General features: G+C 35.0%; 1 protein-coding gene across 1 annotated transcript; it reads left to right on the forward strand.

Moving 5' to 3' along the window:
- Positions 1-242: 242 nt before the first annotated feature.
- LOC149779738 (uncharacterized) lies at positions 243-11,048 on the forward strand. Its single transcript, XM_089940599.1, has 5 exons — positions 243-472; positions 2,879-3,080; positions 6,930-7,084; positions 7,564-7,629; positions 9,089-11,048. The coding sequence occupies exons 1-5, from the start codon at positions 373-375 to the stop codon at positions 9,565-9,567; spliced, it is 1,002 nt and encodes a 333-aa protein (XP_089796725.1). The 5' UTR covers positions 243-372; the 3' UTR covers positions 9,568-11,048.
- The last annotated feature ends 4,062 nt before the right edge of the window (positions 11,049-15,110 follow it).

Here is a 15,110-nt window from a genome sequence, read left to right on the forward strand (position 1 = left end):
CATACATACATACATACATACATACATACATACGTGACGTGCGGACAATCAGAGAAATAAACTCTGACAGGTCATTATAAATGAAATATATTATCATAAACAATGACAGATACTGCGTTGCTAAAAACAGTTGTTGATTATAGCGGAAGTAAACAATAAACTAAAATTGATTGGCTGCAGCTGATCCGTGTAAATGATCAAATATCTTTGTACTAGGAAGCTGTGCCATCATTTTCAAGTGTCTCATTCACCAAGTGGTAGTCCTCAAAGACGTCACATAATTTGTATAAAGGTCACAAGTGTGTATCACCAGAGCACGAATCAGAGTACAAAACTGACAGCTTGGGTGTTGACGTTTGACAACTACGGGTGATGATGGAGAAATACAATATTCCCAATCGACCGATTACGAATTTGGAGAAATTGGGCCTAATATTTTGTCTACTGCGTGCCAGTGGTGTTGTGGGTGAAGGTAACTCTCTCTCTCTCTCTCTCTGTGCATTATTTTATGTTTAAGCACGAGGTATTAAGGTATTATCACACTCATTTATGTAAGAGACGTGGACACTAATTACAAAATATCATGTGTACCTCACCTGACACTTATCAAAAGGCCGTTATATTAAAATTATGCAGGAAATTGAGAGGAGGTGGAGAGGTCCGACACTTGTAAGATGGTCATTTTGGCCTTTACAAACTAAATGTTAAGCATTAGGTTCTGTCAATTGGAACTGTAAGCAACGTTTCGTTTCGTTCAAGAAACATATCCCCCACATGAACCTACTTAAACATATTTATGCATACCTCGACTACTGTCGCATTACAACAAATTCAAATGTTATGTCAACGGAACTTGAAAATGCGTCTATTTGCTAGTGTCACATTTTCATTCCGCCAGGATAAAGACAGCACAGTAAGCATATTAAATACACATAAATTAGTGGAAGAGTTTCGATATAGGCTTCCAAGTGTGTGAGATATTCCTGAAAGTTTGACTACTCATTCCGATGTCAATAGATTCGGAAAACGCTATACAAGGCCGTTATTTGGGTAGTAAGACGTGGCACTAAAACAAACAACATGGGCTCTGTCTTACATTGTAGGACTAGGTCAGTCGCTGTAGTACGTCGCAGATCAGAACCATATGTTCCAATTGCATCGGTACGTTATAGCTGTTCATGTGTTGATGTGCGATAAGAATAAGAATAAAACGAAACCTTAACCAAATACATGTAACTACGTGTTTGTTGGGGGGGGGGGGGGTTTGGGGGGTCATTATTTTTAAAACTCACACCCATCTTTGTGTTTGATTCAGTTTGATTCACTGAAATTAAATCGGTCCAAAAAATTTATTAATTATGGGGGTTTTTTTTTTTTTTTAAATTTCCTTTCCTCTTTTATTTGGCAATCATCATTCGTTTCAAAGATGCGGAAATGAAATCGAGTTTTCATGATAATGTTTCCCTAGAATTTATTTTATAATATTTGTTTATGACTTATCGAGACGAAATCATAATTGGTAGAATCTGATTCAATGTTTTATGCGTTCAAGTTTTTTTCTCCTCGTTATATTGTCTTCTTTTCGCAAAGAATTTAGTGAACATTTGTATCTATGCATTGGTTTATTGGCAGGCCCGGCCCTACGGCAAGACGAACAAGGCAACCGTCTTTCAGGAAATCAACCCCACAAAGCAATTTTTTGTTTGGGGCCCCGCCCATCGCTTGCTGCCTTGGGCCCCGCATGCTGCCTTAAGTCCCGCACATTCTAGGGCCGGGCCTGTTTATTGGTTAGTTTTTAAAGAAAATGACAATAACCGTCCTTGTAGTCTCTTATACCTTTGGCTTGTGAAGGAACAAATGATTTTTATTGTAGCAACAATTGTTTTGACCCTCTTATCTTTTTCTCTTCTTTTTTTGGCGTGTGTTTGTGTGTGTGGGCAAAGCAACTTAGTCTCCCCCCCCTTCTCTTTCTCTCTCTCTCTCTCTCTCTCTCTCTCTCTCTCTCTCCCCACAGCGACCGCTCCGGTGGCTTACTAGTTAGAGCGTCCTCCTCGGATTCGGGTGGTCGTGGGTTCGATCCCCGGTCGAGTCACACCAAAGACTTTTACAAATGGTACTAATAGCTGCCTCGCTTGTCGCTCAGCATTAAGAGGTTAGTATTAGGACTGGTCGGCCTGGTGTCAGGATAATGTGACTGGGTGGGACATCATGCTACATGTCTGCGGCATGATGCCCCAGTGCTAGACATCACTATAAGTTGCCACACTGCAGACATCGTAGCGATATGACTGAAAAATTGTTAAAGCTACGTTAAAAATCAAAATCTCTCTCTCTCTCTCTCATAGAAGATGTATCTCAGTTGTCAGAGTGCTAGGTTTGCGTCAGAAAGTGTATATGTTCGAATTCTACCTACGGACAGCCTGGGACTGCTACCATGGTGTGTCCTTGGGCAAGGCATTTTACCCCAATTACCTGGGAACTAAATACCTGCTTGTGTTTCCGTTCCCTAAAGCACCAAGCTAATCCAAAATTAGTTGGGGGTGTTTTTTGTGTGTCCCAAAATATACAAAATATAAAAGTAGTCTACCACTACTATTAAAAAAAAATCTCATAACCGGACACATCATACCTTATTATTTTCATAATGGTCTATTGTACACAAAAAGTTTAATTATTATAATTACTTTATTGGTATCAAACCATATGCTCATATTATTATTATTATTATTATTATTATACGTATTCATCATCGAAGTTATTGTCAGCATTGCTGTAATTGCCGTCGATATCATCATTCAGAATTAGCCCTTGCAATGTGACGAATTCAAAATTGAGCAGAGCACACCTATTATTGTCATTTTCCCCGTCTTTTGCTCAGAATTACTTATAAAGAACGATTCGACCATCAATCTGGAACTTCAGAACGAAAAGTACCTTGCTAATCAGAACCGGACCTGGGTGCTGTCCCAAGATAATGGATTGTGGGCTCTGCACTTCCTCCAGTTTTCATTGGAAGCCCCCAATCCTAAAACTCACGTCTGCGAGTACGACTTCCTCAAGATCCGGGAAAACAGAAACAGGTGGGTAGGTTGACTGAATAGTTGGCTGGCGTATTTATCGATTAGTCCGTTAATTCTTTTGTTGTTTATCCAGTGATTTATTTTTGTTTCTCAGCGATTTGTACATAAATATGTACAGAAAACACCGGCACAATAAGTGATACTTTGTCATTCTTAGGTCCCGTTCAAATTTATTTTAACAGTATTGTCAGCATAAATATTTAATTACCCGAGCAGCATGCAAAGTAAAATTACAACTCAATTGACAAGTTAATTAGTTTTGACACAGTAATCTACATCAAACATATTTATTCGTATCTGCAGTTTTGGTTGTATGTATCTACAGTATGTATCTACAGTCTTGTACAACGCAATCTAACTGTTATATTATATGAAGATACATTTTTCAGATATAGGTGGTTTGTAGAGGTGAAGATTAAAAAACTTACTTCCTAATTTGTCCCCTTTTATAGTTAAAGACTCTGTGTGGGGGATGGGGGTGAAATACAGAATTGTTGGAAATTTTTATTTTAATTTTAAATGGATATTTCGAAAACTTTCACAAATAACATGTCATGAAAATTCAGAACTATCACATAACATACTGCAAGAAGTAATGAAAATTCAGATAAATCAATTACGTAGAATATTAGTAGCCACATTTTTTAATTAGTTGGTTCAAATTCGAAATTGGTGTTATATTCAGTTTAACAATAATAAAAAATGACAGACATTTGTCTTGTTTCGTCCAATCAGTTTTGCACGAAACCTAAATCAGCTTCGCCTTGTGTAAATCTCTAAAAGTCCCGCGGAAGCGCTACTGAAAGAGATTTTCATCAGTACAGTGTTTAGGTCGCATTCACGTATCTTAGACAAAAAAAAAGTTCGTTTAAATAATAATTTGATAGATTCCTATCGGGACATATAGAAATTAGGACTATATATATACAACATTTCAGTTGTTGTTGTTGTTGAGGGTTTAACGCCATTTTTCAGCACACAATAGGCTATAAATGGCGGCCAGTATTAATGGTGGAGGAAGAAACCGGGAAAACCCCGGAAAGAACCACCGACCCACGAGAAGCTACTGGCAAACTTTCTCACATAGCCACATTGGCTGAATCCGAGACTCGAACCTACGCAGACAGAGGTGAGATGGCAGTGATCCGTAACGGAGAGCGCTTTAGACCACTCGGCCACTCGGGGCCCCCAAAGACATTTCAGAGAATACCTTTTATTCATGGACTATAAAATGCGGTATAATGCTTTAACGGTACACATGTCAAGGCCTAAAGGTACACGTGCAAAGCTTAAAGGTACACAAGTTAAGGCCTAAAGGTTCACAGTTCAAGGTCTAAAGGTACACATTTTAAGGCCTAAAGGTACACATTTCAAGGCCTAAAGGTTCACACGCCAAGGTTTAAAGGTAGACGTGCCATGGCGTAATGGTTCATATGGCAAGGCTTAAAGGTACACATGTCACGACTTAAAGGTAAACGTGTCAAGACTTAAAGGCACATGTGTCAAGACAAAGGTAACGTTTCAAGGCTTAAAGACAGACGTGTCAAGGTACACATGGCACATGGCTTAAAGGTAACGTGTCGAGACGTAAAGCACGTAAATAAGGAAGTATCAAAATTAAGCATCTTTCTCTTTCACACACACACACACACACACACACACACACACACACACATATATATATATATATATATATATATATATATATATATATATATATATATATATATATATATATATATATATATATATATATATATATATATATATATATATATATATACATACGTACTACCCACACATCAATAAAATCCCACCCTCCACTACAACTATTCCAGCATTGCATTTAACAGCCCACAGAGAAAGCAACTAAAATAAATCTCAAGCATATCAAAAGTATCACAATTATATTAAAATCCATATCTTCCAGGTAATATGTGTATTTTTGCATATAGCATATTAAAATCCATATGTTCTAGGTAATGTTTGTATTCCTACATATATCCATTATATTGAAATCTATATATTCTAGGTAATGTTTGTATTCCTACATGTATCCATTATATTGAAATCCATATATTCTAGGTAATGTTTGTATTCCTACATTTATCCATTATATTGAAATCCATATATTCTAGGTAATGTTTGTATTCCTACATTTATCCATTATATTGAAATCCATATATTCTAGGTAATGTTTGTATTTCTACATATATCCATTATATTGAAATCCATATATTCTAGGTAATGTTTGTATTCCTACATATATCCATTATATTGAAATCCATATATTCTAGGTAATGTTTGTATTCCTACATATATCCATTATATTGAAATCCATATATTCTAGATAATGTTTGTATTCCTACATATATCCATTATATTGAAATCCATATATTCTAGGTAATGTTTGTATTCCTACATATATCCATTATATTGAAATCCATATATTCTAGGTAATGTTTGTATTCCTACGTATATCCATTATATTGAAATCCATATATTCTCGGTAATGTTTGTATTTCTACTTACGAAAATTATTTTGAAATCCATATCTTCCTGGTATTGTATATACTCCAAGTAAATTGCTATAGATAGGGGCTAATTCTTTACTGAGTCATCAATGACTATGCGAGGAAGTTAAAGATAAGTAACAAAATACAATGAGTTCCCTGTCCTGATTCATTTGAAGTGTTCGTCAAGTGAAAATTTGAACTTTGCCCTGTGATAAGTCACTAAAGACAATGGGTTGTCCTTTTGTATGCTGAAGTTTGTTCAAAATTGTCAACGCGTAGCTTAACCTCTCTGAACTATAGATGTAAGTAAGAGCTGTGTATCACTCATACTCAGGAAATTAAGATATACTTTTGCCTCTTCATGTTTTTAATTGTGTTTGTTATACTGAAGCCATATGTACGGACAATATATAAGCCATTAAAATCATATTTTGATTTTAACAAATATTATTTTAATAAGATAGTTTGTGTGTCAGTAAAGCGTATAAGATGAAACATGATGCAATAATAATTAAAACAAATTTGAAGTTTGTAAATTTATATTCTACTCGAAGATGTTAGCACCCATATACAGGCACTCGTTTGGCCGCTCGGTGTGTGTGTGTGTGTGTGTGTGTTTGCGTGTGTCTGTGTGTCTGTGTTACATGGAACAACATCACAATACTCAGTTATATTCTGCATAATTTGAAACGTGCTAATCAGTTTTCTCCTTTGCTGGATGTATGTAGCAGTACTCGGCAAACCTATTTGACAGTCAAATGTTAATTCTTACATAAATTACATATTCATGTCCGCCTCGATGTGCAATGCTCTTATCCTGCCCATGTTTGGTCATGAGTTGGAGGTGATACACCTGAGGATATCAATTAAGGAACTATTTTGTACTGATGTTCTTTGATAACTATTCAGTCCTGTAACAGAATAGGAAAAAGTTATTTCCGTACAGCTGCCTTGAGAAACGGACCTAAACGGACCCAAACAGCCATCACATACATTCCTCCATGTAGAATAATATCCCCTGGGTCTGACAAGGACTGTAAACGAGGACAAAATGTGTATTTTTACCATTGGAAGTGATCAAACTTCCAAAAACATATGTAATGACCAAGGTTCACATTATCACATTCCAGTATTATTATGGCGTGTTACGCTGTGTGTTTATTTTGTCATTTAAGTTACGGGATAAACAAGAACTGGGTTTAACTGCTTAAAATGGGCCTTAACCCTTTGCCATCAGTATCAAATAACAGTATGGCATATACAGACAATATATTTAAATAAAAATTATGACGTATTGAACCTCATATCAATGTTCAAATTTGTACTATTTTAGCACGGTGCATGAAGACACATACTGTGGTAGTCAAATAAGAGCTGGAGATATATATTACTCCGCAGGACCACAGATAGAACTTCAGTTCAAGTCAGACGACAGGAACGAAATGCTTCGGGGATTTGAAATTCAAGCGTTTCACGCTGAGACAAAAGGTAGATCAAAATGGAGGCAGAATAAATGCATGATCTATTTACTAATTAATTAATGAAAAATTTCATAACAAATATTCCAAAAGTACTTCTCACTCTTCTTTTTGAATCTGAGTTTAGTGGCGTTTTATCCTGAATGTTCTTTGTGTGCAGTTTGGTTTTCAATCAAACGCACTTTTTTTTACATTGAGTATTTCCAAAGATGGTGTTTCTTTTTTTTTTTTAACTTAATTGGTTTCTTCTATAGTTTGACTTTTTGAACGAGATCTACTACGTTGGTGTTCTTCCCTTGGTGTTCGAAAGGTTAATTGTATCTTCTCATCGGTTTTGGTCTTTTCATACAAGTCGGCTTCTTTTGAGATGTGATTTTGAGTTTTAATCTGACTTTTCCAGATTTTACCAGACTTGTTTTATATAATGTCTCAGAATCTTTTCCGATTTCATCTGCGTCAATAACTTTCTTATAATTTATTTCCACCCAGGTGAGCTGATACAGAAGGTAGAGAAACAGTTAAAGCAGAGCATGTCCATGATCACAACATGGGAAGGTAATCGAATAATACCAAATTTTCATGACTTAAGCATTCTGATAGACAAAGTTTCTTTGCAGATGTTGAAATTCAGTATATCCGGGCCTTATTAATTCTGTATTAAAGTGTTATGTGTCTGTGTTTTCTATAACGTGAAGAGGTTTTGAAAACATTTGATAACAGCAGATAGACCGGATACGGCCAAAACGATGGATTGGAATATGAAAGACGAACCCAAGATGCTGAATTACTGTCTTCCGTCCCGAAATTCCTCTTCAAAACAAGAAATTAAAATGCGAATAAAAAGTAATCACTTAAATTGATTAATATTTATTCATAATGTTGGAAATTTAAAGGAAGAAACACAAAATCAAACGTGACCAGGATATTGTTCCAACACAACAGCTGACACGTTAATCAAGGCACAGTCTGAACCAAAAACAACCCTAATTCAGTTTCAGCTAGGAATTATAAAATCATCAACCGTCCTAAAATGTTTGGTACTATCGGTGAAATCGTGCAAACATGAAGAGCAAATATTAACAAGCTCATTCTAAACTCTTTGTAAATCCACAATCATTATGGGTTAATTTAATAAAAATGAAAATTTCGAAATTCGTTTTCTGGATTGGAACGTAGGTTTCAGGATTGCTTTGTTACTATGGGTTCATATTAATTTAAAAGACTCTGTCCAGGCAAGATATTACGGTGAAATATAAATACTGAATATTTTGAACCCTGTCCTGAAAATCACAGAACATTAATTTAATGGCAACTAATCACCAATGTCTATACTTTTACTGGCTGTGGAAGACACAATCTCAGACTCGAGCTCAGGGTTTTATTTTCTGCAACCTTGTGAATCTCTAAGTAATTGGCATTCCAAGTTCCGAGTCAACGAGTTTTTATAACATTAGGATCATTCGGGCGTGTCTTAAACACCAGTTCCACTAACTTCATGTGTTCGAGGTAACAAAATTGAACTACATTTAAACACCATAGAGGCGGGGGTGGGGGATCACGGCAGATTAACGACTTTTTAGATTCCTCAGTGAAAAAAGTTTCCAGTAAAACAATCACACCAGAGGACACAACTACACCATAAGAAAGCATATCTATAAAGCACATCGTGGGAATTTTTATTGACAATTCTTATATCATAGGTTCTTTATACAAAGAACATCTGTCTAATCAAAAGCTTATCCCCAGTTCCCATTCACATTTCCAAATATGACGTTACTCCACGTTACCGATGACCTTGAGCTGTCACAACATTTTTATTGCATATGTGTGCTGTTGTTGGTTAAGAACCATTTTTTTAAGACTTAAATCGTATATAAATACTGAATTAATTATGGTTTAGCCAAAATTAACTAAAGGTGCCTTTAAACAACGAGTCTTTAACACTTTCCTATAAGTAACATGTTTAACCGTGTCCATATTGTCCTTTATAAATGCATTTCACTTTATGTTACAGCTCCAGTGCCAAACGTTGCTGATAAAAAGAATGGCCCAACTTTACTTATTATTGGATTGGCCAGTGGTACAGCCGTCTTCAGCATTATCTTCGTAATTATTTTCATATATTTTCTGAAAGCCATGCTGAAGCCAAACAAACGCCATAAACTTCACAGCATATTGATTGTTGGAGATAAAAGCATGTCGCTCACTGGAAGAAATAACGTGATACTCCTTGGCACGGGCAGACGATATTCCAAAGACAAAGAGAAGCCAACAAGCTCTAAAAACTTCGATAAACCTGGAGTCATTACAAACAGATTGTATTTTTCGAGTAACTGTTCAGCTGCCGATTATGACAAAACTAAAGCCTCAATTGAAACAAGATTGAAAAGAGTTCACGAGACAAGCAAAGCTAGACCCGAAAATTTTTATGTACATTCGATTCCGGTCATATCTGAAACGGACAGTTCCAACAAGACTGAACGCGCATACTGAAGTTTCCACCACAGAGCAATTTCAGTATGTTCGCTGAAAACATAGAATGTCGCTGATTTTCTGGGAAAACGAAAACATATTTTCTTCTTCGAAGTGCTCGAAGACTTAATGACTTCATTGCTATTGATAATTTTCCGGCGATATTTCATGAGCAAAAATATAATTCAAATTATGGTGAACAAGAAAACTACTTCACGACGACAACGATGAGGCAGTTCTGTCATTACCTTTCTGCGTGCTAGAACAGACTTGATTATTACAAACAGCCCATACAAAGATACATGGATTTCCAATGCTCCCTTAAAGCCATTCTCACAAACTTTGCTATGTTATTTGATTACCAGTGATGTTGCGAATTTCACCTAAAAGACCACTGCTCCATTAATAACCGCCCCCATCCGTCGTTTTTCAACTCGTCTTCCGAAATAAAGCGAACGTTCGTAAAGTCTCGGGCATGCATAATCTCTTCATGCTAATGGCAGCACAAACAGCTGAGTATTGATAACAAAGACAGAGAGTGTCAGCAGATTCCTTTTGAATTTTAGGCTGGGCGTGGTTTTATGACGAAGTGAAAGGAAAATGTGTCACTGTGTTTTAAACAAAAATTCAAGTTACCTACAGTTCGGTCCTAAGATATTCAATAGATTTTCGTGATCATTTTAACTGGTATCAATCAAAGGTTTCATATTACATGTTTTAAAATACATTCTACGCATACCATTTCGTAATGAAAAGCGGCGCTCAGTAGACATCATGCCAAAATTGTATCCATTAGCAGGACGAAGAGCAAATGATTATTATTCTCAACGAGAAATTGGATGCGTTCCAAAATTCGACAATCTACCCACATGTTATTATTTACATTCAGTAATTCTTTCTGCATGTCATTATTTTTGTTATTGTTGTTGTTATTGCTATAATAGTAATAATAATAGTAATAATAATAATAATAATAATTGTTATTATTATTATTATTATTATTATTATTATTATTATTATTATTTTATTATTATTATTATTTTATTATTATTATTATTATTATTATTATTATTATTATTATTGGTAGTAGTAGTAGTAGTAGCAGTAGTAATATTGTTGCTATTGTTGTAATCATTATCAACATTACTGATTGTTTAATTGATTGATGAAAATAATGTTCTCTGGCTAAAGCACGATCTATATTTACAGTTATTTTCCAGTTATTTTCACGGATTATATAAAGCCAGTTTATAATATTCAGACCTTTTGTAGAACTCTCGTATTTGCGTGGGTGAGACTGTATCATGGTGAATTGATCATATGCATTCATGCCAAATCTGTTCACATGCTCATCTACCCATTCGTCCCTGGGTAGAGTGTGAGCGATTAAATAGTCGAAAACGGAATATATTTGCTATTGTTTTCTTCTCGTCGGTAGCTTCAACCTTCTCCAATATACTGAATACATTATGGACTCTGTCTATAAAAATATTTGCAGACTTTTTACTCTTATTCGTGATTTGTCATTCCTGATGATTAGCATATTGATTTATTTTTATAATATCTTGAACAAATGACATCGAAGTCTTAAGAGTGCGTTTCATAAAAACGTATTTTTACATGATCAAGCCAGATTAACTGGTTTGACTGGAGCGATTTCATGACGTCAGCCATAATAGCACGTGCTGTTTGAGTACATGATGTATATTCTCCCGCCTAAAACATTGGAAGGAGCAGATGGTGTTACCCATGTTCGTCTGTCAACCGCCATTTTCATCATTAGCGAATCGGTCATAATGATTATAATCCTACTACGGTAAACGTTGCAACATGTGTATTTCACAAGATGATCATTTTATATAATTACATGGTAATTTTTAAAATCTAATTTAAAAGTTTGTGTAGTATCTATATCACAACAATTGTCGATACCTTGAAATGGCCACCAGCTGCATAGGAATTTTCCACGATTGCACGTACAAATTTCTTGTAATTACGAGTTTTGGCTTCAGCTGGGCGCATATTGATGGTTGGAATCAGGAAAGTAATCAAGTTACTTCGCGATTTTTATTTTAGCTAAATAATTTCGGAAGGACTGCATGGACTGAACTCAATTTTGGTATGTAGAGAATATTTTCACAAAACAAAAGCATGTAAAGTCCCTAGATAATTGAACAGAAAATAAATCCAGTCGATTTTAAGAATAATCGGTGTATATTGTTGCAAATTCACCCCACCCCCCAAAAATACAAAAAAATTAATAATAATAAAAACATGCCTGTTTCACTCATTTGTATAACTGTTTTCTTTTTCACCTAATGGGCGGAAGGAAGTTCGAAGACCATTCCCAAAAAGTATCTAACCACAGCCAGTAAAATCCGTAGCTACAAATTTTTACTCACAAATTCAAAAAAGAAGTTGCGTAACATTCCATATGCACCCATGCAAGTTATTTTGCAGTCTTTAAGTTTTCGTTACAAGGCATTGGGACAGTCTGTTTCCAATTTATTAATCAAACCTGTTACACTCTCTTAGAAATCAATAATTATAGGTTACTGCATTTATATGGGAAAATATGAACGAGTCTTTTGGATGGAATAATGCACGACCTTGGGAGTGTAGTATATCCATCCGACAAAACGAGTCCATATTTTCCCTTACAAATGCAGGAACCTTTTTATTATGCTCATTTTCTTATTCTACCTAAGGCTTAATTATATAAACAAAATACACTACAAGAAACAACGTAAATAAATGTATGCCGTATTCCAAACTAAATACACAAGCGCATATTCATCATTCCACAACAACAACATTATTACTGCGCACAAAATCCACCAAAATAAATTTGAACTTAGTCGCGCACTCGACATAACTTTCGAAAGAAAATGGCGTGTCTAGTTAAAACTGAAATTTGGAGTCATATTGTGAATGGAATGAATAGATTTTGGGTTGTTGTTTGTTTTGTTGTTTTTTTTTCGATTCTACGAAATTTCATGATTATGGACTTGATTTGTATGTGACAATTCCACATGAAATACATCGGATTGAAGAAGCTTGGAAGAAGCGTGTTGACATCTGCAAATGTGTTTCTGTTTCTGTCACTGAATGTTTGAAATCATAATGTGGGACAAATATGAAGCCTTTCAATTGCAATTATCAAAATGACGCTATGGAATTCAATGCTTATTTCATTTTGAGTCCAGTAGGGAGGATTTAATTGCACTTATCATCGAAGTTACAGTACAATTTCGAAATGTGTAATCAAGATTGAGAACCTATGACAATGCTTATGTAATTCGGATTTGCAGAACTAATAAAGTACATCTTGGGAAATTCAGGATGTAAAACTGTAAGTATATTTTTCTGCCATTCTTGTCAGCAGTTAAAGAAGACAGTTTATGACTTGTCACTTGTATGTTATTTGTAAGGACCTTTTCTTGCGTCTGTTGTATACTGTAGCTAGCCTAAATCCGAAACATTGTATCAACGCGGAATGTGCCAAAGCAGCTGGTATGTGGCAGTCCACGAAACATCTGTTTTAGTTCATTCAGAAACAAATTTATACAACCACAACTTAAAGCGCCTCTTACGCGAGTGTACATGATTTGTTTACAAATCAAAAGTGCTGGCGTCTGCGGCCATTGTTTGTTTACAATAGAAAGTAGTTCCTTTATGTACGTGAATGCTGTATGTGTATTGGCGCGCGCGGTTCAGTATCGGCAAATGCTGCACGATTCTGACAATGGAAAGTTAACGGGGGAAAAATGATCATATAATAACGCCTGTTACACTCTATTAGAAATTAATAATGCCTATTACACTCGATTAGAAATCAATAATGCCTGTTACACTCTATTAGGCTGTTCAAATGCAATAAACAAAATATACAGATGTTATGTGAGAGATATATTACATATCGACCAAATTAGAAACTGATCAAGCCTTTTCCAAAGCTTTAGAGGAAGAAGCTTTTCATTATTTGTTTTCTCTTCCTCACCTACTTCCTTTACCGTGCGTTTGTGCAGTCATCATGCAATCGTCAGTGTGAATTACCGCCATATTAAACAATAGGTGTGCATTTTATACAAGAATTATAAAAATCTAAAACCATATCCCTCGAAAAGGACTGCATTATATGTTTTGTCACTTGTTTTTCTGTCGTAATGTGCAAAGTTCCGATCTTAAGTTGGTACATCTAACGGAAATAAAACTTGCTTGATGTTTATAATTATACTCTAATCAGTACCCTCTCTTATATTGAAAAATGGGCGACTGAGTCAAATAACTGAACGGTTAAAAATTGTTCAAAGTACATGACCGTAGGTAATTCGAATGGAATTATCAGAGAGAACAAAGAGTGGTTATTACAGGAAGAGAGTACTTCGTGTAAGCTGTGACCTTCTTTGGCAAATTATTGTAACAGTAACGCGATTATATGCAAGTACAGCCAAAACCATTAAAAGGTTGTATTTATTTATTTACTTATTTATTTATTCTGTCATTTTTTTAATTATTAATCATCTATGTTTTACAAGTGTGCTTCGTAATGTGTGCTTATTGTCTGTTTTTATTTTGACTTTAAACATATTGACAATTTGTAATTTACCCCTAGGTATTGCAACTAAATAACACCATTTTTCTAGTAGTAAAAACAATTGACAATGACAAAGGGAGAAACTAAAGAAACAATTTACTAAAGTGAAACTACCAAACAGAATGTAAAGAAAGATGAAAGAAAGAAAAAAGCAGATAAAATAAATATAGATAAAGACAGAAAACTTTCATGGCTTTACGGAAATGTCAGTTAAAATATAAATAGTTATAATGGTAAGTAAATTTTATTAAAATTTAAGAAAAACGAAAGTACTTAAGTAAAAAGACAAATCGATCAGTCACTTTATACATATACGTAGAAAATCACCAGCTGGAATATAAATGGACCAATGAAATTATGAAAAGCAATTACAATGAACTAAACTTGAACAAGTTCAAATTAAACACCCAGTGGTAAAAGTGAAGGAAGGACGGGTATCGGATTTAGGACGCCTGATCGTGTAATCCCGTTAAATCCCATTCCAAATGAAAACTTTTAAAATATATTCGTCTCCTTAATGCAGTTGTGGACTGATGAAAAGGCTTCTGATTTTGTTCTACATTTTGATTTTCTTTCATTTTCACGAGTAATTTTAGAGTTATTTCAAGTGTTATTTGCAAAATTGATCGAAATAGAGTAGCTCGGCAAACGTTGTATATATTACCAGATTGAAACAGGGAAGTTCTGCAAACGTTGTATATATTATGAGATAGAGAAAAGTTTGGTAAAGGTTATATATATAGTACCAGACAGAAATGGTGATTGTATATAGTGCCTGATAGAAGGTATCACGATACCAATTGTTTTTCCATAGACCTCAATGCTAATATGTTGTGAAATAAATATAATTTATATCCTACCTCGGCATGTATGTCACACACTGTCATAGAGAGCAATGTTAGTTTGTCAATTTGACAAGGACAAAACCAGGTACTCCATTGCATTTAAGAGAGATAACTCTGCTTGA

Source organism: Sinohyriopsis cumingii, chromosome 17 (assembly GCF_028554795.1).
Source record: "Sinohyriopsis cumingii isolate HCF-2022 chromosome 17, ASM2855479v2, whole genome shotgun sequence".
Taxonomy (NCBI): domain Eukaryota; kingdom Metazoa; phylum Mollusca; class Bivalvia; order Unionida; family Unionidae; genus Sinohyriopsis; species Sinohyriopsis cumingii.

What these genes read in the sequence shown, in the direction of transcription:
- LOC149779738 (XM_089940599.1), top strand. Translation starts at nt 373, where the DNA reads ATGATGGAGAAATACAATATTCCCAATCGACCGATTACGAATTTGGAG. An exon ending in CAGTGGTGTTGTGGGTGAAG is followed by an intron (nt 473 to 2,878) that starts GTAACTCTCTCT and finishes TCTTTTGCTCAG; the next exon opens with AATTACTTATAAAGAACGAT. An exon ending in GTTTCACGCTGAGACAAAAG is followed by an intron (nt 7,085 to 7,563) that starts GTAGATCAAAAT and finishes ATTTCCACCCAG; the next exon opens with GTGAGCTGATACAGAAGGTA.